General features: G+C 40.8%; 3 protein-coding genes across 5 annotated transcripts; all 3 read left to right on the forward strand.

Moving 5' to 3' along the window:
- The first annotated feature begins 653 nt into the window (after window positions 1–653).
- Window positions 654–5,062, forward strand: htra3a (HtrA serine peptidase 3a). Of its 2 annotated transcripts, none has more exons than XM_088373643.1 (8): window positions 654–1,160; window positions 1,601–1,691; window positions 1,999–2,221; window positions 2,529–2,723; window positions 2,846–2,878; window positions 3,383–3,527; window positions 3,601–3,651; window positions 4,899–5,062. In XM_088373643.1, the coding sequence occupies exons 1-8, from the start codon at window positions 746–748 to the stop codon at window positions 4,913–4,915; spliced, it is 1,170 nt and encodes a 389-aa protein (XP_088229769.1). In that variant the 5' UTR covers window positions 654–745; the 3' UTR covers window positions 4,916–5,062. The 2 variants fall into 2 exon arrangements, with proteins under 2 accessions (XP_088229769.1, XP_088229768.1); XM_088373642.1 differs by lacking the exon at window positions 4,899–5,062 and adding an exon at window positions 3,722–4,219.
- Window positions 5,063–11,469: 6,407 nt separating this feature from the next.
- On the forward strand, window positions 11,470–14,448 carry gpr78a (G protein-coupled receptor 78a). Its single transcript, XM_088374198.1, has 3 exons — window positions 11,470–12,373; window positions 12,494–12,607; window positions 13,653–14,448. The coding sequence occupies exons 1-3, from the start codon at window positions 11,556–11,558 to the stop codon at window positions 13,891–13,893; spliced, it is 1,173 nt and encodes a 390-aa protein (XP_088230324.1). The 5' UTR covers window positions 11,470–11,555; the 3' UTR covers window positions 13,894–14,448.
- Window positions 14,449–15,218: 770 nt separating this feature from the next.
- Window positions 15,219–23,038, forward strand: cpz (carboxypeptidase Z). 2 transcript variants are annotated; one of them, XM_088374196.1, is made up of 13 exons: window positions 15,219–15,500; window positions 15,877–15,909; window positions 16,264–16,315; window positions 17,188–17,510; window positions 17,591–17,806; window positions 18,491–18,726; window positions 20,533–20,694; window positions 20,761–20,919; window positions 20,998–21,133; window positions 21,664–21,803; window positions 21,931–22,030; window positions 22,123–22,268; window positions 22,344–23,038. In XM_088374196.1, the coding sequence occupies exons 1-13, from the start codon at window positions 15,407–15,409 to the stop codon at window positions 22,545–22,547; spliced, it is 2,001 nt and encodes a 666-aa protein (XP_088230322.1). In that variant the 5' UTR covers window positions 15,219–15,406; the 3' UTR covers window positions 22,548–23,038. The 2 variants fall into 2 exon arrangements, with proteins under 2 accessions (XP_088230322.1, XP_088230323.1); XM_088374197.1 differs by having other exon boundaries at window positions 18,491–18,687.
- Window positions 23,039–23,081: the final 43 nt, after the last annotated feature.

The following is a 23,081-nucleotide window of genomic DNA, read 5'->3' on the forward strand; positions in this document are numbered from 1 at the left end:
GGCTTATTAAGTAAATTTGACTTGATCACAGTGCCTAAGGGCTCAGCTAATGACCACCAGTTTTCTGGGTTTGCTCATGTGAGATTCACAAACTGAAGCCTTAGGCACTGTGGTGTCATTTCCAGTCGTCAGCATGGCAACCCAAGGCAAAATGTCCACCCCGTGAAATGGATTAAAAAACAAAATGCGGATTTGCTTAATTCATATTCCACAAACTCTATATAAATCCGAATGTTTCGATTATAGAAATACAGTTACTTATGCAAGCAAAGACTGTAAGTACTAATGCGAGTCCTGTACTTAAAAAGTGGAAAGGTTAACGTGTAGATTTACTGTCAGTTTCATGCAATCCCCTTTTTGATAACTGCACACCCAATAATAATTACCCTACTGACTAATACATGTTCAATCACGTTCTTAGTGCATGTAGGGAATAAAAGTTATGTGAAAGTTAGCAATCACCACGCAAAAAAAAAAATAAAAAATAAAATAAAATGCCTACAGATAGGTGAAACTGAAGGTGTTGAACCGTGAGTATGTCCATTGTATTCTGACTGGATGGAGCCGTCACCCCTACCCCGTCGCCCCCCCTTCGTCGCCGCCCTTTTAACTACGCCCATGATTACAGGTCCGGGAATCTTCCTACAGTAATGTTGTCGAGTTTGCAGACTTTTTTCAGGGCTTGAGAACTTGATACATTTTCTAATTCTCTTTTAATTCATGTCACTATCACAGCATCTTCAGCATGATTCTGCAGCAACTTTTATTTGCAGCGGCCTTTCTCTTTTCTCTCAACCTCACCGAAGCGGGAGACCCTGCCAGCTGCTTCTCCCGGTGCGACCCGAGCTCATGTCCAAGCCCAATATGTGCCGCCGGATACGTTCTTGACCGATGCAACTGCTGCACGGTGTGCGCACCTGGAGGGGGCAAGGACGACCCCTGCAGCGGTAACCCGCCTGCCGTGCCCTGCAAGGACGGCATGGTTTGTGCGCGACGAGGCTCCAAGGGGGTCTGCCGCTGTAAAGTGGGACATTTGGTATGTGGAAGCGACGGGAAAACTTATGGAAATGTTTGCAAGATGAGAGCGGCCAACCGCAAGAGGGAGGGGAAACCCGCAGTCCGACCGGTGCATGAAGGACCATGTGCGCTTCCAAGTGCAGGTAAAAAGCTGTCCGAGCATTTATTCAATATCTGCGCTGAATTGTCCACGTACTAGTACACCAGTAATTAAACTACTACTGTATAATTTTTGGGAATGAATATTTTAATTTTCATGTGTGTATGTTTACTCATGTAAACATACACACATGCAAGTAGTGATCCCTCGCTACTTTGCGTTTCGTTTATCGCGGCTTCACTACATCGCGGATTTTTTTTCTCATATTAAAAAAACAATTTAAAAGTTAAAATAAAACTTCTAAATTAAGGAAACACGTGTCTAACCTTTAGGATAATGTAGTATTTCTCCTGCCCAGTACTTCTTGTTGGTGACCGTACTTCGCGGATTTCTCTTATCGCGGGTGGATTTTGGAACCAATTATCCGTGATTAACGAGGGATTACTGTATTGACATTTTGACTGATATAATATGTCAGTTTAGGTACCAGCAGCCCCCGCTACAAGTTCAACTTTATCGCCGATGTCGTGGAGAAAATAGCACCAGCTGTTGTCCATATTGAGTTGCGCTTAAGGTGTGTGTTTTTATACAATAAATTGTGAGCATGTATCAAACATCACTTTCTATGCATTAGATAAGTAAGGCACATATAGCGAGAGATGGCAATTCAGTCACTGACTTGGAATTAAACCCAAGCTCCCTCCAAGGAAATCAGGCAGGTGAACTACCCCATCATCATACACTTCCGTGGTTGCATCACAAAACAACAACTAATCTAAAAATGTCACACATGATGGTTGTTATCGTGTGACTTTATAAACATTTGAATTTATTGCGTAAATGCTCCATCATTATCATGTTCTTTTCTATGATTTCCCCAGACATCCCCTCTTTGGCCACTACATGCATCTTTCCAGTGGCTCCGGTTTCATTGTGACCCCGTCCGGCTTCATTATAACCAACGCTCATGTGATAACCACCAGCTTCATGGTGATGGGGCGGCTCCAGCTTCATGTTGAGCTTCATGACGGCAGCGTGTATGAGGCTTCGGTCGGAGAGGTAGACAGGAAGTCTGACATTGCCACCATCAAGGTCAACCCTCAGGTAGAAATACATACGCGATTAATGTAAGTTATTATTCTTTGAATTGGTGCCGCTTCCTCTTCTGGTGGTTTGGGACTGCCGGCGTATAATGCTTCATACCACCAGGTTATGAAAATGGTCTGCACAACCTTTAGAAAGCTACCAGTACTATGTACATAAACAGCAGGACCATAACGCTGATGTGTGTATTCTCACACTCATACCTCACATACGTCATCTTTGGAAGTGTCCTTCGCACCAAATCTCATTGCCATTTTTCTCAAGTGTCATTCTTCCTCTTTGCTTTTCAATGTTGGTGTGTGAGTAGAAGAAGCTACCTGTGCTGCCTCTGGGCCGTTCATCTGATCTCAGACCAGGCGAGTTTGTGGTGGCCATTGGTAGCCCCTTTGCCCTGCAAAATACAGTCACCACTGGCATTGTCAGCACAGCACAGAGAGATGGCAAGGAACTGGGCATCCACGACTCTGACATCGAGTACATCCAGACTGACGCCATCATTAATGTTGGTGGACATATGCACGCACAAACACATACATAACATTGGGAAATTGACACTGAAATTGTTTGCCCACATGATAAGTAATTATGTGGTTGTTTCTCTCTTTTATCCACTTTTGGGACAAGTATGGAAATTCTGGAGGGCCCCTTGTTAACTTGGTGAGTATTGTATGAAACCCTGAATTGTACTGCAAATTGTTATTCATCCATCCATTCCTTATACAGTATATTCTTATCCTTACAAGTGTGACGAGTGTGCTGGTGCATATCCCAGCAGTTTTTTTTCAGATTCGAAAAACGAGTGGTGACCCAATCCAGAAGATGGTGCTGTTTTCCTTTCTTTCCTACAAGTATTACAGTACAGTACAGTACAGTGCTGGTTATCTATTACAGAATTAGGATTTCTCATCATCTCCAGCACAGCACCAACAGTATCTTTTCAAAAACAGCAAAAATCGCGCCTTCAGTAGAATTAGCGGTGTTAGTGAGAAGGGCCTGACACCAACTAATTATAATGCTCAAAATCATAAGCAGTGCAGAACTATAAACAGCTTATAAATGATTTTGACCTCATTTCTAATACAGACATGTCTTGGTGGCCATTATTATGAATCCAGTCAAGTCTGAATTGTGTGATATCGTACACTTTTATATTTGTTTCAGGATGGTGAGGTGATAGGGATCAACACTTTGAAAGTGACAGCAGGCATCTCCTTTGCCATACCCTCGGACAAAATCAGACATTTTCTTGCGGAGTCACAGATAAAACATTCCTATGAATTGGAGTCAAATTTGGAGGGGAGCCAAGGTTGGAAATGAATTAACATTAATGTGTTGAAATGAGCCAGCACATTGTATCAGTATTATGTCTTTTGTGACAGATACCGCTACATCTTCAAATGGGTTGACAGAGATGGCAGAGTCAGAAGCAGGTGAGATTTGCAGGCCTGAAACTTCTATTCAGTCCTTAAGCATTTACTAATGACTGTCTTGTGTTCTCAGGGGTTCTTGGGGGGAAGAGACGTTTACTGGGCATTAATGTGCTCACAATTACCTAAGTAAAAATACAGATAAACAGTCCAGCAACATTAGAGTATACTGGATGCTATTTTTTTTTAATTTGGCATTTCATGGCAACACAACAAAAAAATGGAATTTTATATGTACTTTCTAGTTGGTAGAATTTGCTGTGTGTTTGCTTGCTTTAGTCTAACAGCCGCACGGGAATATCACAAGTTGGATTTCGTGACGTCGCCAGATGTGTCATACGCAATCAGAAAAATATGTTCACACACAGATACCAAAGAACAGACACACACAGGATGGAACAAATCTTGCTGAGCAAGAACAGGATTCGAAATACTTGTTAATTTAAGTGCTTGGGTCACATCACATTGTATTGCATGTACTTGTACGTGTATTTTAAGATAATTGGGTCTTAGTCTTTCGGGCCACGAATTATACTGAATGTTTTATTTTACTGTAAATTTAAATGGACAAAACATGCAGGACACGTATGAGTGATGGTTAAGTGCAGTGCATGCAGCGTCTAGTGTATGACATCAGGTTTAAATAATGTATATAACAATTAAAAAAAATAATGTATATTTTTTGCAGTGCTTGCTTTGTTTTGAATACATCTTCCAAAGCATAATCGATCGTTTACATGGAAATGCAACCACAGTGGTGCACCACCTGTAAATAGCAGTTGGCCCTTTTATTTAGCCAATTATTCAATTTAATTTAAATGGAGGGGGGTTGCAAAATTTCATCTCAGTGTTGTCACGGGCTACATAAAGTGATGTCGGGGGACAGATTTGGCCCCCGGGTCTTGAGTTTGACATTTGTGACGTAGACACTTGAAGCTAGCTTAAATAGGCTCTGGGCTACATCAAAAGACCTTAAATAAGAGACTCAGATGTCAAACATGTTCCAGGTGTCCTTAGTCTGCATTGCTTTCTAGAAACTTGCATTCTCGACTAATCAAGGACAGTAAATTGGCGACCATTCCAGGTCTGTCCTGCCTCCTGCAAATGGATGGACGGATGCTTTGGTTTGTTATCATGAACAGTGGAAAGAAATATATCAATTTATAGCATAAAGGTTTCATGTCCTCTTTTGACCACCAACAGTAGCTTAAGTGATGCTAGTAGTAAATATTACGTCTATGCTTCTATAGAAAACAGATGGCAGTAACCTACAGCAAGGAAACACATTATTCAGGGAGATAATTATGGGATGGAACATCTTGGCATAAGTGTCCACAGAGCCATCTGACATGACAGAATGACAGAATTAAGGCAGAGCTACAGCAGTAGAGTAGGCACTAACTACTTCCATCTGCCTCTATTGGGTGAGTCATGCATACACACAAACACTCATGCACACACTATTGACTATAACTCAGTGTATCACTGACAAAGGCACCATCTCTTTAAAATGTGGGTCCATAACTGCCCAATTAGTCTCGGAAAAGATTACGTGAGCCCATATGTCGAGTGTTCTCATCTGCACTTTTTCTCCACTCTTAGTAGAAGCAGGATATATGTGCTTAATCTATGCACATTGAGTACCAGGTTTGCTCGTGTCAAGTTTTATAAAATTTTGCAATAATCAATTTAGACAATGATTCTGAGATGTGTTAACAGTTGTGTGTCTTCAGTGTTAGCTGTTATATGTATCTAGGATGGAAAACTTAAATTCTGAAAGGGGACCCATTTTCCTGGGGAGGTCACAGACTCCCTAACAAGAAGCATGACAAAAAAAATATATTTTAAATATAGACAATGTATGTACTCTTGATGTATTTCATTTTTGACATTTTTCATTCCCTGTATAAAAGTTTTAAAGCCCTAACCCAACAACAAAGGGTTTGAATAATATCACCACATAGCGTCTTCTCTTGCATGACAAAATGACATCTAAGGATGGCACAAAAATGCTGAACAAGAAATCAACATTAAGTGCAAGAACTAATTTTGTCTATTTTTTCACAACAATCAACTCAATTATTAAAAGTCTGCTTCCATCCCAGAGTGGCGCATAGAGGCGGTGATGGTGATCGAAAAGAACCTCTCGCGAGTGTGCTTGCATGTGTTTGTGCTTTTTTCTCCTGTTTCTGTCTTCTTTTCGGGAACATCTGAAATATTTAAAGTCACTAATCACATAAGACACCCCAGTCTTTGTTCTACCTCTCAAGCCTGCAGGATCATTCATCCGCGTTTCTTTTCGAGCCAAATGGTCAAGACAATTAAATGGCAATTACCTTCCTCTCTTGGAGCTAATAACTCCTCAAATGGAAGCAAAAACATTTTTCACTAGTTTTCTCTCTTTTGAAGACAGCAATAAGTATGTGTGCAAACCACTATCAGATTCTAACTTAAATCAGAGTTTTTTTAAACTATTGCAATGACAATGATTTTATAATAATTATATATATAGAATATCTATATAATATATAATATAATAATTATATATTATAATATACCTCGCCAGCCAATTGCAAGACACAGACTTGCACCTCAAACCTAAAAAATATGAGTCAGACTTGCAGTCCACCATTGCTGCCCTGTAAAACAATATAAAAATGATTGCCACCTGCTGCAAATTCTCAGTGTGCACCCGAAAATACTGCGGCATGTTTGATGTCAAAGTGTTCATTTTGCTTTAAGCTAAACCATCTTTTCACAGCGAAAAAAAGCCAATGCTTTAGCCTACTTTGGTTTCAAATAAATTCCTCAAAACTGGATGGCCTCAAAATGACATGCACATGCACGCGCGTACACGCACACGGAGTAAAGTCAGGCCAGAAATTCTTTTGTCAGTGCTCAGAGATGGCGAAATCCTGCGAGGCCTTCCTCTATTTCTCAACTCCTTTTTTCTGGCAGACTGCTGACTCATGCTATATCTATCTCTGGTTCACCCTCTCCATACTGCTGCGTCTCTCTTTCAAAACCCAAACAACTCTGTCCTCAACTCCTCCTCTGTCAAGCATTTCATGAGATTTTAAATAACTCAGTGACATTTCTATCATGTGATTTGTGTGTGGGCTGTGTGCATGCATTTGCATAAGTAATATTGTTCAAAGTGTTGGTTAGGTTGATTATATATGTGTGTGTGGGTGTTGGTAACAAGGGTTCATCTTGGCTGCCTGCTGCCTGCGTAGCAAGCTGAGATTTTTTTTGTCTTGTTTTTTTTGCTGGGTTTTTATTGCCAGAGCAGGAAAATAGTATGTTCTTTGCCTGGCTGTATTTTTTAGTAGTAGTACTTCTTGGTAGACCCCTAAGACATATTTACCAGAAGGCTCAAGACAAGAAACAGATGCACAGAAGACTGCAGAAAATATTTGGCACATTAAAAAAATCTTTGTGGTGATTGCTGGGGAAAGAAAACACACGTACAGTAACCAAAGTGCAATGACAACAAAGACTTGCAATAATATAATAAGTCCACTAATTTCTTGGAGGAAAAGGGCTATTGTCAGGATAATTAGTTTTGTAGAAGCGCTGGCCGGCCTGAACCGGAGGTCTCATACCTTCGCTCAAGGCCCACACATCTGCCAGGTTTTTGGGAGTTCTTATACTCCCTTCCTTGTCTTATCTGTGAGAGGCCCTCACTAGTTATGAACAGAACACCTTGTTCCTTGTTTAGCTAAAGAGAAGTTCTGTCTCTATTATACCTTGTAGTTTCTATTTATGAATTGTTGTTGACCAGGACAGTTTTTAAGTTATCCCATATTTACTCAATGTTTGGTTAAGTAGACTTCATGCAAGTTATCTCACATCTACTTAACGTTTGTTGGAGTGTATGCACAAGAGATATCTGATTAGTTACTCATCATTATTGTTAGAGATTCGCTCACTCCAACTTATTTTGCAAGAACCACACGGGAGACAAGTAAGTCCTTTTAGACACCTGCAGGTGGAGAGTCCATTCGTCGCTGTGCGTGCAGCGATGTTCGAATGGAGGTCTGACTCTCGGCTCCTGCAAGAGCATTTTTATTAAGAAAAACAGAGTTGGGGGTAAGAGTGGACTGGATAGAGAAAGCCCTTGTCCAAAACATATCAGGGGGTGTTTTACGACCTTGTGTAGGATGGGACAAGCTATCTTATTTATTACCGGTTGCATTCCAACATAATCATATGATAAGGATAATCTGAAAAACCCTAACAATTATTATTGTGTGAAACGTAGCAAGAAAGTCTAGAGCACACGGCATCCAGGTTTGGAGATCGCAGCCGAGAACGAGGCTGCCAACCACCTAAGAACAGACTCTGCATTTCTGGGGTCCCGAATCGGCCAAGCCCATGCGGCCTCGCACCACACAACAGTGTTAGCTAGTTAATCAGCGTTGCTACAGCCACAATCTCCCCTCCCTTTAGTGTAGCAATGCCTCTTGTAACCAGGGCAACCCAAAATAAAAAGAGGAGATAGCGGAAGAGGAGCTCAGAATTAGTGGAGGACTGTAACCGGGCTTTCTACGTAATTCTCCTCGCGAGCAAAAGGAATACTGGTTGTCTTCTCCTCTTTGTTTCCAGCGTGTAGATTAATGTCTGACGGTGTTTAGACCTGACAGCTATCAACTTTAATTTCATATCAGTGGTGGGTGGCACTGTTTGAGAAATTTGATGTGTTATTGCACTGGTTTTGCAAGAAGGTCTTTGCATGAAACGGGGAGGTTTTACTGGGTGGGTTTACTAAATTCTTTAGCCTCCCCTGACTGTTGGCTATCTATCAATAATAAATATGTAAATAAATTCTATCAATAATAAATTCAACATTTCATTGTAAATGTTAGTAATGCAGTCCCCAACCTATCTGGACCACTTTAAATATGTATTTATACCCTTTGAAGACCGGAAAGCATTTAGTGACCGGGGGGGAGTGGAAAGGTGAGGGGGTCCTTTGGGGAGTCCAATGGCACAAAAAGAAGCAGGAATCCATTTTTTTCTTTTTCACCTATATTGAATGACTTTTTCACTTTTAGCGATGCAATTTGCCACCAAGTATGACGCTCTCAAGGTACTTAGTAGATTTAGTGACAAATCACTTTTGGATAGCCGTGAGCAGCATATTGGATTTCAGGCATAGGAATCATCTCTTGCACTCGTAAAGGGGTAGGAATCTAAAAAGCTATGCTTCCTCCTACTCCTTTTCAAACATTCTTTGTAGTATTTTTTTCTTTTTCAGTTTGTTGATTTTTTGGGGGGATATTTTTTTGTTTCATGGACTTAGATATGGCACTTTAAAGTGTTAATTGTTTTTTAATTTGTTTTTATCAATCAATCAATCAATCAATCAATCAATCAATCAATCAATCAATCAATCAATCAATCAATCAGTCAATCAATCAAAAATCCATATTTCAAGTGCGTCTTCTGTGAAATGCACCTTCCTTTCTCTTTTTTGGGGATCATTTTTGGTGTTAAATTCTCAGTGGGCATTTCCCCCATTGGATACACTTGCTAAATATATCTGTTTATTTTACACATTTTGCTAGTAGGTGGATTTAGGACTCAAAACTTTTACTAACGTCCCCAGTTTATGTAGTTTTTGGATCAGAAAAATGAAAAAAAAAAGATAATTTTCCCACTCTTTCCAACAAGCCGACCTCCAGGGGTTGTCTTGCAGTTATATATCCGATATTGACGCACACGGGCTAGTGATGAACAGAGAGCCTCCTCGCAATATGTTATATTTAGAATTTGCGGTCTGCTACATAAAAAGGGCGCGTGGGCCGAACGTTTAACACCCTTGCTATAAATAGCTAGACAGTATAAGAGTCTACATGTCAATACTGTGCCAGCAACAAACATAGAGCATTCTACATGTTATTGTTATTTTCATCTTAAATTAGCATCACACAGCCAGTCTCCTCCATTATCAGCACGTGACTGGGAGGGATGCAGCAAGGGAGAGCGAGGCAGGGCGGGTGAGCTGGAGTGACAGCGAGCGTGGCTGAAAACGAGTGTGTCTGAACATGTGAGCGTCTCTGTGAGTTGGGGCTCAGCCGAGACCTGCTTACACGCTCAACACTCATCTAAGGCGAGTAGTTTCGATCAATTTACCCCCCAACACGACATCTTTCAGGCGCCCAGCTTGTGAGTGAGGGCTTCTTAAGCTGAGGACAATCATCACCTGCAGATAGGCTGATTGACTTGCCTGCAAGGCAGGTGGGCAGTGTGAAAGCCTTCTCAGGCAACAGAATGACGTGATGCATGATTTCTATACTGTGGTGGCAACCGTGGGAATTGCAGTGTTATGTAATAACCCCGCATACTCAGCATATGCATTGAGTCATTCGGCCATGGGTGGACTTGTCCGCATCCTAACAGCACTTCTTAAGTGCTTGTGCCATCAGCATTGTGTTGCTTGCATAACCACATCCACACCACTGAGAACCCAGGAGAAGCATGTGACCACAGAGAGGGTTCCTTCCCACTGAAGGGCGGGGGAAAGTATTTCTTGTCATCCCCTCATTTTTCCCTATATTTTTCTTCTTAGCAGCAAAGAGAGTTTTTCCGACGATTATTAAGCCGACATACACAAGGACAACCGCTCCACTGAGGATAGAGGCTGACAAAAATAAAAAGGCATGACGAATTCTGGTTGCAGCCTGTTAATGATTGAATATAAATGGCTCCTACGGGGAGACCACGGGGGGAAAAACAACATCTGGGCAGGTGTTTGGTAAGGCGCTTCACGCCCACCAACAATCATATACCATGTGTGTGCTACACTGTAGCACAAGAAACAACCTGGCCAAACAGTCACATGCTCAAGCACGCTTACACTTGGATGCTTGAGGTGATGCACATGAGCTCAGCTATACACAGCGTACGTCTTTGCAGTCTCTTGGATGCCGAAAGAACAAGCGCAGAATGATGCGTGATATAAAGATTTGGCATATATGAGGTGGCAAGCGGTTAGTTCAGCACAAATCAGCGCTAAAGGGGATGTAGTTGAAAGAGTTGTGTGCCCACCAGAGATTTTGCGTTGCCACGGAGACGAGCAAGTTTCCACATTTCACCTGCTGTTTCCTGAACTCAATCTGTCATGGTGGTCACACAAGTTGTGTCAAGTTATCATGTTTTGTTTAATTGAGGCCTGTTAAGAATGATCTACTGTTAACACACATTATACACATACAGCCATCGGCCACAACATTAGGTACCCCTGCATGGGCTAACAATGTTCTTTTTTTTTACCTAAATATTACTCACTATCAGAGAATTTTACAATGTGTGTATTAATGTGTTTGTAATATCCATTACACCATATCATCGTTTCTAATATGCCTTATTTTGATACATGACAGGGAAAAAAATATTAGAAACAGCACTTAGTATGATGCAGGGCATGTCTAGCCACTCTAAGTAATAAGTAAAACACATTAGTACATTATTATGCCAAGGACAATGTTAGTCATACTTGGAGATCATCCTCTTTGCAAAAGCAGATCAGATGTTTTTCATATAAAGCATGCACATCTCGTGAGTCTATGCACTGTAAAGCTTGATGTTGCATTCCTCTGGGAACCAAACAATTTTTGAGTCGAAAACATCCCAAATGAGGGTGCAAACACCCTGACAAGCCCATATTAAGTGCTGCTTGCATGAATATTGTTCAAGCGTCACATGAGCCAGCAAGCGGCTGCACGTGCAGGGCGCACGGCATCTTCAGCGTGAGAGGAGGCGCCGGCTAGTGCGCATGTTTGAAAGCCACGAGATAGAAAGAGAGAGAGAGCAAACCACCGTCCACACACTTTTCCTCTGGTCTTTTCTGCAGTTAGTCCACAATAGGTGAGAAGAGTGATTGGGAGAAGCTGAGGCAGCTCATGCCAGAAGGGATCAGTTTAGGTGTTTCAGCACTGGACAGCTCTCCACATGTGCACTTTGTGTGGCAATCTGTCTCAGCTGATGGGGAGCTCAAACATGTAGGACTTTGTTCCACAAGTGCTGGCAAAGCGGAACCTCGAATGATGACCATCCCCGAATTCCTTCTGGAAGTATCCATCGTGGTGGTGGCTGTTGTTTCCTTGGTGACCAACATGTCGGTGCTGCTGTGTTTCACCCACAGCTCAGAGTTGAGGTCCCACGTGCCGGGAATCTTTGTCCTCAACCTGTCTTTCTCCAACATTCTCCTGGCTTTCATCAACATGCCTGCCACCTTTTTCGGGGTGGCCAAAAGCGCAGAGCCCTTCGGGAAGTCGTTCTGCCAACTGGTCAGCTTTGCCGAGACTTTCCTCATCACCAACAGTATGTTGAGCATGGCGGCTCTCAGCCTAGACAGGTGGATCGCCGTCGTGTTCCCTCTGAGCTATTCCAGTAAGATGCGCTACAGGGATGCCATCCTGATGGTGGTCTATTCCTGGCTGCAGTCCCTCACCTTCTCTCTGACTCAGCTGCTCATGGATTGGGGAGGCTACAGCCACACGTATGCTTCATGCACTGTTCACCTGGCCGCAGATGGAAGGTCACAGCTGGCTGCCTATGCCACCTTCACAGTGCTGCTCCATTGCTGCAGCTTCACTTTCAGTCTGGCAGTGCTTTGCTTCTCCTACCTCAAAGTTTTGAGAGTGGCCAAGTCCCACTGCAAGAGGATAGACGTCATCACGGTGCAAACTCTGCTCCTCTTGGTTGACATTCACCCCAGGTACAGCATGGTGAAGTTTAAATGCTTGTCTGTTGTCGTGTCAAGCAAATTCCCACTAAGCGAGCGTGTCAATATTTTATAGCTTGTAACGTGTGCACGAATGTTTCTTTGTCTTCCCAGTGTGAAAGAAAGGTGTTTGGCAGAACAGAAGAAGAGGAGGCAGAGGGCCACAAAGAAAATTTGCGTTTTCATAGGTTCCTTCATCTTCTGCTATTCACCATATGTTATAACAAGGTAATGACTAACTTTGTATGATTTTAAATGCACACAAATCCTAATGAAGAAAAGCTGAATAGAAAATGAAAATGAAGTCTTGGGCTTCCATCATTTTTCTTCTCTTAGTCAGCAACAGTGAGTTTGACATTAAAACAAGAAACCTAAGAATATTAGCAATGACTAAATTAAATTGCATTCTATTACAGTATGAATTTACAATATCTCTTCTGTGCAATTTGTTGTTCTTTTTTTATTTTGATTCGAGATTCCGAGGTACATTTCTCTCCATACAAAACGTGTATTTATGAAGAATATCGCCGGAAAATCATTCTAGTTTTACGAGTTGAAAGAGAATCATTTAGCTTTTGCAACAGCACTCTTATATTGTCCATCATCCAACCATGGACACACTGTGCACAGAGTAGGAGATATGAAAAGCAGTGACCGAACCCTTAAGCAACAGTATGGAAAAAAAACATTTCTCAGAATGAAAAGAAAAATAGGAAATGAAAAAATATCTTTGTTGTAAATTGATCTACATTTCTTTATTTTTTCATTTTTATGCCAAATACAGTGTTATGTAGGGGGGTATTTATAGCAGTATTACAGACAAATGAATTTGAGTTTTTCACACTGTACTAGAATTAAGTGGAAATTGCACATTTACTACACTAGGTAGCAGTGGCACTCTCATTTTCAAACTATTAGCTCCTCTACAAAGGTGTATTTAGAAAATATTTCTTTTCTAATGACAATACTCGTAGTTGCGTCAGAGAGTAAGGCTGGGCGTGATATATTTCCTTCTTACTGGGGGTGGTGGTATAACGAAAAACGAAAAAGAATTGCAAAGCACTGCCTTAGGGAGGTGTAAAACAAAATAACTGAGAAGCACCGGGCTAATGGAGATTGACTATATTCATGTTGTGACGAATGCAATCAGAGAGGTATTAATTTAACAATGCATTTCGCCCACTGTAGCTACTTCTTATTTTGCCTACATGAGATAAGCAAAATATTTGTGCAAATTTCAAAACAATATAAACCCCTGTCTTCCCTCTTGCAGGTTAGTGGAGTTGTTGCCCTCTGTGCACATCCCACAGTACTGGGGCATCATCACCAAATGTCTGTGCTATGCCAAGGCTTCAAGTGACCCATTTGTCTACTGTCTACTGCGGCATCAGTACAGAAAAGTCCTGGTTCGTATCATTGGACGCTTTTTCAGAAAGGATCATTACTTACTGTCTACCAGCAGCTGGAGCAGCACATTTGACACTACAGAAGACAACTGCGCTAGAACAACATGAATTCAGTGTGCAGCTCTTTCTAATGAGGTGTCAACGGCACACCTTCTGTGCAATGCTTAGACGAAAGTAGCTCAGGAGCAAATGGACGAGAACCTGTATGCTGCTCAAGGACATTTCCCCCGAGGGCTTGGTCACGTGCTTCTCGAAGAAAGTGTGACCAATTGTTTTTGTCAAGGACATGTACTAACAATGTATGCTGAATGCAGGCAGGCAGGCAGGCATTGTTGTGATGAGTGCCAAAGATCCTTTTAAAGGCTACAGACTGTTAATTTCCATAGGGCTGATCAGTTTTCCTGCAGAGGCACTGACAAGGATTTCTTCACACAAGCAAATGTACACGAACCTATACATTTTGCATTTATATCATAAATGTTATTGTACTGTACATTTCCAGTTACATTGAAATTTTAAAGAAATCTTGTTCATGTACATAAAATCTTATAATGTAGACTCAGACAACAGTTGAATTGACTTTTAATATTGTGTCCAGTGCCATGCATTTCAATTTGTGTGATTGTACCACAAGACAACACAAATTCACGTTTCAAGAATAAACTGTGTCTTTTAATCCACTAAAAACATGGTGGTCTTGGAATTAATGTGTGTAAATTAATTGAGAGACCCAACTTGTAAAAATATACTTACATAAGTAAAAACAACTCAGCAAACAACTTGCAACTCGCATTGTTGCCATACATATCATGCAGTAATTCATATTTTACAGTTGTTCTAACTTGAATACATGTTTTTGCACCCCAAAATACAGGTTGTGTTTATTTTTTTTACAATGCATATGTTTGTGTGCCTGTCGTGAGCAGGCTATCTCCTAGATCACAAAATTTTAGAATTGTATGGACTTGATGCAACTATTTGGATTCTCTGGTGAGTGGTTGGCAAAAGCAAACAAATTCCTCCATCTGCATTTTCATTCAGATCGACATGAACTGATTCAATGGATTATGCAAGGGGTTATATGTCTCCACAAAGTTTCATACAAGTATGTGGTTTTGTGTAATTTAACTAAATTTTTTGTCCCTGCCTTGATTGTTAATAGACACAGCATTTTCTAATAATAAAATTGAAATTAGAAGTCATGAAAAGTATTGGCAGCCAAATATTTAAGGGCCCAACTAACGCACAATTGTTGTTAAGAAGGGAATGACTAAAAATAAATTGGTTTTTCTGCACAGATTTTCTGCCAGCTTTGAGACAATGATGACTGTGTTGCAGGTTTGAACTCAACTTCAATGAGTGAACCACGTACGCTCGTTCCCTCTCCACCCCCAACACCCAGACGGAGTGAGCGGCGCAGTGAAATATGATCAGTGCAGCAGTAAAGCCACTCTTGGCCAGGCTCAGCTCTTTTGGGTCAGGGATGCGCTGCACAAACAAAGGAGGAGATTTCCCTGCAGCGGGTTGTAATTAGCGTCCTGCTTTCAAGAAGTTGTGACTCGCAACTCGCTGCTGCCACATCACCCAATTGTCAAAAAGTCTACGTAAAAAAAAAGACAACATGCGTTTAGGACTTTGGGGGGTGTTTTTGGCTTTGACGGAAAGTTGTTGGTGCGCACCACAGCAGACCTGCTATCCAGGAGACGAACTTTTGGGTGAGTTAATTGAAATGTTTTTTTCACGCCTTTTAGGAACAATAGGCGCATCATTATAAGGTTGTCTATATGCGGTCCGTTGAATTCAGCATATGATTACACTGCGCTGTTTGCGCATTCATCTACCATTCTTTTGTTTAGCCACAGTATATGTATATTTGGCTGTAGATTTAAGCTCTGCCTCAAATTGAGTATAAATTGAGTATAATCTATTTCTAAAGCTTTAAAATTATCCACAAAAAATTAACTTCAAAATACAGCTAATGTTCTAATTTGTATAGATAAATGGCGTCCTCTAGCGTTTATATATATATATATGTTACGTCGCTTTATTTCATCCAATTTCATGTGTGGCCTTTTTCCCTCTCCCATCCAGGAAGATGCAATAACAATGTGACCGAAACAAAACGTAAGTAAATCAACATCAATCATCTAAGATAAACTTACTTTTTCATTCATTAATGATTGGAAACAAACAACAAACAAACTAGATCTGGATACATTGCAACCCTATGTTCGTTTTGATATATTTTCTATATATGTATATTGTTTTATCATATAAATTACAACGCAGTATGTTAGTAGTTCACACTGCCTCATAGTTTTGTCTGATTACTCCATTCTAAAAGATGTTAGGCTAACTTAAAACTTTCCATGGTGTGACTGGTTGTTTGTTTATAGTATGCCTGCATTCTGTGACTGACTGACTCACTGACTAAACGTACATGCATTTTGTGTGATAACATGTTTTTGTTCATTGCAGCTACCTGCACAGAGTTGCATCTGAGCTACTGTAATGATGTGGGATACACTAGGTGAGTTCTAGAGGCTGGTACTATCACTTAACACCAAAGAAAGCAGCCCCAGTGTCCTCTGCACAGTATCACCTTGCTTGGTAAATCTACTCACTGGTTATATAAAATGCTCTTCAACTAACAGATATATACATACGATAAAATATTAGAATTAAAAAAAATTATTGAGTGCATTGTATCATTTGTTGAGGCTGTAGTAGAGGAATGTTCAGTGTAAACCCAAATCTGATCCAGATTCAGAATCATTCTCCAATCAAAGTTAATTAAGTATGCAAATTTCGTCTAATAACATATTAATAACATGGCAGGGTGTGTGGCCTCAACTTGTCTGTATGCACTCCCCGCAAGGAAACTAGGGCCCCAGCCTTTCTGGCAGTGGATCTTAGGATCTTATCTTGCTGCCCAAAAGCAGCCAGGTTACTTCTGGTGAGCACGTGGAGGTCTCTGTGGCCTGTGATTAAGTGTTGGCCTCATTTTTATTTTAGCAGTGTGTATTACTATATTGTATTTTTTGTCAGCTATTGTGGAGAGTGGTAAAACAGCCCCTGTTGACACTACAGTGAGACTAAATAGGGTGGAGCTTTAAAAGGGTGCTGCATTTTATCTGGCTTAAGCTGCAATGACTTTGTTTTTAAAACAATGTAAGCAAGAACTGAGCATGTGTGGCTGGAATAAAAACCAGAACACAGACCTCTGCCAAGACTATTCCATTCCTATTCTGGGTTTTTCTATCTGTAGTCTTACCAATAGTTTTGTCCTCAGCGCCTAAGTTTCCTGGAAATCGTTCATGTAGTTTTTGCACGAGCCAGCTATCTAACAAACCAGCAAACTGTTCAATGTTTTCAAGTTTAAATCTTCTATTGCCGCTCCAGAACAATGTTTCCCAACATCCTCGGCCATCAAACTCGCATGGATGCCGAATCTGGGGCAGAGTACCTCCTCCTGAGTGTCCTCCATGGCCTGCTGAATGGAGAATGCACCCCTGACATCCGTCTGGTGGGCTGCTCAGTTCTCGCGTCTCCATGCCAGGATGACAAGATTATCAGACCCTGCCGCAGTACGTGTGAGGCCCTAAGGAAGGACTGTGGCCACACCTTTGAGGCTATAGACATGGCCTGGCCATACTTCCTGGACTGTGACCGCTTCTTTGCAAGCGACCAAGAGGGCTGCTTTGATCCACTGGCGGCGTTAAGAGGTAAGGAACTGTTACACTTTTTAGATTATACCAACAGAATTCTAAATGTAGTCCTCTCGCACCCATCCCATCCCCTTCAGCCAGACAGGAGCAAACAAGGTCCAGCTTCTCACCGGATAAGCCCAGCACCATCATCCAGTTCACCCACACCAGCAACAGTCAGATGTACAGTTTACTGAAGAGGACAGCAGCCAAGTGTTCCCACATCTCACATGCTTACAGCATCGGCCGCACCACAGAGGGCCGAGATTTACTGGTCATCGAATTCAGCAACAATCCTGGAAAGCATGAACTATGTAAGTTAAACACGTAGTTGGGTTAGTTTACTGTAAATTAAGTATAGAATACATCGCCATATTGTAGCTGTAATTCAACTTTACATTGTTGATGTAATTTTGTTCTCCTCGAGAGCACTAACTAGTTGGAACTGAGCACCAGGTAATTAATCAAGTCTTGATTATGATGCCCATCTCTCCTCTAAATGTCATTTCTTTTTCAGTTTGTTGAATTATAATTCAACCTCCAAAGTCAAACACCCCAAAAGTAGTACAATATGGGGAGTAAAACAAATGATATGGAAAAATAGTCTTTAAAAGTCAAACAACATTTTGATCTCGTGTAGCGTCAGAAAATCTTCAAATCAGTGATTGGCTAAATAAGCACGTATATGTAAATGTCGTAATAATCAAAGAAGAAGAAATTTAATTTACAACCCAGAAGAGTGTCTGAACAAGCAAATACTAACATTTATAAACTCATACTACATATAAAAGTTCATAATTCTGACAATACTGTACCATTAACACCAGTTGATGAATTTATCAAATTCCCCCTGTACCTCCAATAATAATTACAATAATCAGCGATTGATGCTCGGATTGTGACTAAGCACCACACCTAACTTCTGAAGGCGATACCGCTGTAATGTTCACAGACCATTCTAGTTCTTACAATATTTTCTATTTGTCTTTATACTTTAGTGGAGCCAGAAGTCAAGCTGATTGGCAACATGCATGGCAATGAAGTGCTGGGCCGGCAGCTGCTCATCTACTTGGCTCAGTACTTGTGTTCGGAGTATACTTTGGGAAACCCACGCATACAAGCCCTGATCAACACCACCCGCATTCACATCTTGGCCTCCATGAACCCCGACGGCTACGAACTTGCTGCTGCAGAGGTAGAGGATAGAAATGACCCGGAGCTCACCAACCAGGAAGTAAATATTGTTAACAGTACAAAAAAAGACAGACTGCCATTATCCGTTGTCAGTCCTCTCTGCTTTGTTATTCTAGAGGAGGGGTGAAGGCATGAAGTGCTAATTTGATGACATGATTTCTTGGCAAATTGAAATGGGAGGGTCTGGTGGTTAGGCACAATGTCATGTAAAGTCAGAACTTCATATTATTGAAGTCTCTGAACTATGACAGCACTACATGAGATTTATTCCACTGTGCATTTAAGCACGCTAACACATGCAGTTCTTATTTAAATTTACACAAATCATTGTAGGCCTATATGTTTATTTTAATAATTGATTCAATTTAGTTGAATAACTGGATAAAAAAATACACCCATCCCTTTGTTGAAAAACAGAACATTATTTTAAAATGACATTGTAAAAATTGCACACCATGTTGAAACGTGACTACTCTATAAGTAGTGCAGACCATCTGAAATCATTGACTCATGGCAGTACTCAGAGGTTCAACCTCCCAATCTGTTTTCTTTTAATCTGTCTGTCCACATGCTCAGGTCCTTCCACGACCAGATTGAGTCATGAATTATGAACTTTTCCGCAGAATTGACATATTGTTAATTGTTGTGGGAGAAGCCACTTTATTTTCTACTTTATTTTCTACTAATCAGTAAGCGACTCACCATTTAATGTATTTCTTCAGCATGATTGTCATCATCACCATGCTTTTCTAGACTGCTATGCATTTGTAAAACTCCACCCACCAAACAAAAGTTCCATCAGATATAATTATAAAAGCATGACTTTTCTCACGCATGTTAACACTGATACGACACGTGTTTTTGTTGACTTTGTTTTGATGTAGGTTTAGTCTTGTTTTCCAGAGTCCTGCCTTGCATCTTGTTTACCTGTTGTCGTGAGCCCATTTCCTTGTGTCAATTAATTAACTCCCTCCAGATTCTTGCATCTCATCAATTAGTTTGTATGTCGTTCTTCGCTTTCATTCGCTAAACGTTAGCACAGTTTTTTTTTTTTTTGCTGCAGGTCACTTTTCCCTATTTTTTCATGTTTCATGTCATGTTTTATTTCCTTATATTAATTTAGCGGCAAATAAATTGAGATTCGGAATGCAATGAAGCAAGGTATGGGAAAATGAATGCCCCCATACTATAATAAAATTACCAAGTCCACCCACCTCGAAAAAATAAAATAAAATAACAGCGACAATGAACCGAATGACAAAAAGAAAGCAGAACGCAGAGACGTTGCCTACAGCTGACATTTTGAAGGGAGCTGATTGGTTGACACAAGGAAAAGGGCTGAAGAGAATAGAGTAGATGGAGATTAAAAATGAGGAGACGAGATGAAGGAAAAGAGAACAGGAGAAAAAAAGCATTAGTTGAAACAAAATTGAATCTAAATTTAAAAAACAGTCCACAAGAGCACCATTCATGAAAAAAAATTATACAGAAAACAATTGGCGCAAAAGAAATTGAAGATCTGATCGTCTGATAGTTCCTATTCTGTGTTTCTGCTCTGCATGTATCAACTTTTTTTCAAAGGACTGATCATATGCTCAAATGTCATCAAATGCCATTTGACATAGGACTTCTTTTGTCGGATATATGGTCTTGTCTACTTGTTAACAATAGACTTAACCGAGATAGTCTAACGTTTTCTTGACTAATCGCCAAATAGTTTTCTCAATGGTGCCTGCTCCCTCTAACATCAACACATTGTCATCTTCATCATGATCATCAGTATGATTGATCTCCCTTTTTTTCCATGTGGTTTAATTTTCTAGTTGTTTGAATATAAATGTTTCAGGGGCACTTGATGAACGGTTGGATTAATGGCCGCACAAACGCCCAGAACCTTGACCTGAACCGCAACTTTCCTGATCTCACATCTGTCTTCTACCGGAATCGTCGCAGCAGGCACTACCGCACTGACCACATCCCGATTCCTGATGGCTATTGGTTTGAGAAGGTAAGATGAAATTCCATCACATTTATTGATAATTACATTTCCTACATTACACGTTATGCCCTGTAGGTGGCACCAGAGACCTTTGCAGTGATGAAGTGGAGCAGGTCAATTCCTTTTGTCCAGTCAGCCAGCCTCCATGGAGGTGAGCTAGTAGTCTCTTATCCCTTCGACTACTCCAGACACCCACAGGACGAGAAGATGTTTTCACCCACTCAAGATGAACGGGTAATGATTGAATAAAATGGAAGAATGATGTGGAAATAGTTATTGATGGAGCGCTCTCACTAACCATCCCACCTGCAGGTGTTTAAGCAACTGGCTCGTACCTACGCAGACGCCCATACCACCATGTCAGACACTGACACAGACAGGTGTGGGGCACGCTTTTACCGAACTAAGGGCATCATCAATGGGGCACTGTGGTACAGTTTTCCTGGAAGTAAGAAAGAGAAGATTGTTATTTGAGCATGTTTTCCAATGGCACAGTGATACCTTCAGCACTATATCTAAAAGTGCTTAATTGTCTGTTTATCTAAAAATAACTACCGTAACGTTTTCTCAAAATATAGTCAGGTGCGCCTTATATATGGCCCAAATTCCTAAATTTAAACTGGCCCGAAGCATTGTGTCAAATCAATCATGGGTGGCTCGCTGAAGACTATGAATCATGAATCAAAAAGACTATGGATCATTATTTTGTGATTATAAAGTAATTTGCTGCGTCTGAAGTTGAAATAAAAAAGATAAAATGGAGAATGATTTGATTTGGATTAAAAATCTGACATGATGCATTAATGGTGCGCCTTATAGTCTGGTGAGCCTTATAGTCCGGAAAATACGGTAGCTACCTTGTCTCATTCTCTTAGTTTGTAAAAATGTGTTTTGACAAGAGTGATCTAAAAATTATATTTCAAAACACTCTAATGGTGCCTTTTACACAGTACTACATGCAATATTTCTCTTTTACAGGCATGTCAGACTTTAACTATCTGCACACAAATTGTTTGGAGATCACAGTAGAGCTGGGCTGTGACAAATTCCCCTCGGAGGTGGAGCTTTACCCCGAATGGAAGAGGAACAAAGAAGCTTTGCTCAAATTTGTAGAGTCGGCAAGTGTAGCTGATTGTTTTGTTAGAAATTAATTGCATGTGAATCGCTCCCAGGAATGACACTATGGAAAAATACAGTGGTGTTGACAAAGATGCTATTCACTTTTTCATTGGGCTGCTCATACAGGTTCATCGGGGGATTAAAGGGATTGTAAAGGATGTTGATGGCAATGGGATCAAAGATGCCACCATCGCTGTCAAAGGGATTCGGAAAGATGTCACCACGGGTAAAATACAATTGCAATATCATCTTGTTCCTACTTGGCTCTGTTCTTGTTTGCCTGTTTGATGTCATTGCCCTTGCACCCTCGTACTTCAGATGAAGGTGGAGACTACTGGCGTCTGCTTACCCCCGGTACTCACATTGTGACAGCAACTGCTAAAGGTTACTCCAGGGTCAGCAAACGGGTTCATCTGCCTCAGAACCTGAAAAAGGCTGGACGGGTGGACTTTGTCTTAAAGAAGGTCAATTGACTGTGCTGCTCCTTTGGATTGATAATGTGTTCTCTATTGTCACTATCTTCTTCATCTTGTATCCAGGTTCCCCTGAAGCCTTTTATTGATGACCACCTCTTCCCCATGACAGAGACATGGGATCGATTTGACCCTTACAATCAATTTGAACGCTACACCGAGCCAGATGTGGTTGAGGGGGGGATCGAGCGGCAGACAAAACCATGGTGGTGGTCTTACTTCTCCCAGTCTGGCATCTCACCTCCAAACTGGCTGTTGCGAAGTGTCTAAATTCACTTGAGAACAACACGGGTCTTATTGTACCACTGTAAAAGGATCTTTGGATGCATTTTTTGGGGGGTCAGCTGAGATGTATTAGCATTGATTTCAACACCACATGCACAGGTTTAATACTTTTGAACAGACTTGACTTGGCAAAACTATTTTCAACCAGGCATCACATGTAATTCAAGTGAGCATTTGAAGGCGATGACATCTGAAAAGAATGACATGCACTATTATGATGACAGACACATATGTATTGGCAGCTGCATAAAATGTGCTCATTTTGTTTTTACAGTCTAATGGTTATTCCTTATGTTTTGTGTGCATTTTCTACAACATCCAAGTCTCAAAAGCCTGGAAGCGTAGCAGCCTTTTTTATACTGAGCACAACACTGACATTTGTCCTCCTAATTAGCAGTACTAACGTTATGCCACTTAAAGAGATGCTTTGCTTTGTTTTCCTTATAAAAAATAAAACATGCAAGATACTTGGAAAATGTTTGTTAATAGTTTCTTAAATAATCATATTAAAAATACTAT

This window comes from Syngnathus floridae, chromosome 4 (genome assembly GCF_059516105.1).
Source record: "Syngnathus floridae isolate MCC-2025c chromosome 4, RoL_Sflo_1.0, whole genome shotgun sequence".
Lineage (NCBI taxonomy): Eukaryota > Metazoa > Chordata > Actinopteri > Syngnathiformes > Syngnathidae > Syngnathus > Syngnathus floridae.

Excerpts from the sequence above, each read along its gene's own strand:
- cpz (XM_088374196.1), top strand. The coding sequence starts at position 15,407 with ATGCGTTTAGGACTTTGGGGGGTGTTTTTGGCTTTGACGGAAAGTTGT. Across the intron at positions 21,804-21,930 it reads TGCTCAAATTTGTAGAGTCG|GTTCATCGGGGGATTAAAGG; the intron begins GCAAGTGTAGCT and ends CTGCTCATACAG. Across the intron at positions 22,269-22,343 it reads TGGACTTTGTCTTAAAGAAG|GTTCCCCTGAAGCCTTTTAT; the intron begins GTCAATTGACTG and ends TCTTGTATCCAG.
- htra3a (XM_088373642.1), top strand. The coding sequence starts at position 746 with ATGATTCTGCAGCAACTTTTATTTGCAGCGGCCTTTCTCTTTTCTCTC. Across the intron at positions 2,724-2,845 it reads AGACTGACGCCATCATTAAT|TATGGAAATTCTGGAGGGCC; the intron begins GTTGGTGGACAT and ends TTTTGGGACAAG. Across the intron at positions 2,879-3,382 it reads GAGGGCCCCTTGTTAACTTG|GATGGTGAGGTGATAGGGAT; the intron begins GTGAGTATTGTA and ends TATTTGTTTCAG.
- gpr78a (XM_088374198.1), top strand. The coding sequence starts at position 11,556 with ATGCCAGAAGGGATCAGTTTAGGTGTTTCAGCACTGGACAGCTCTCCA. Across the intron at positions 12,374-12,493 it reads TTGGTTGACATTCACCCCAG|TGTGAAAGAAAGGTGTTTGG; the intron begins GTACAGCATGGT and ends TTGTCTTCCCAG. Across the intron at positions 12,608-13,652 it reads TCACCATATGTTATAACAAG|GTTAGTGGAGTTGTTGCCCT; the intron begins GTAATGACTAAC and ends TCCCTCTTGCAG.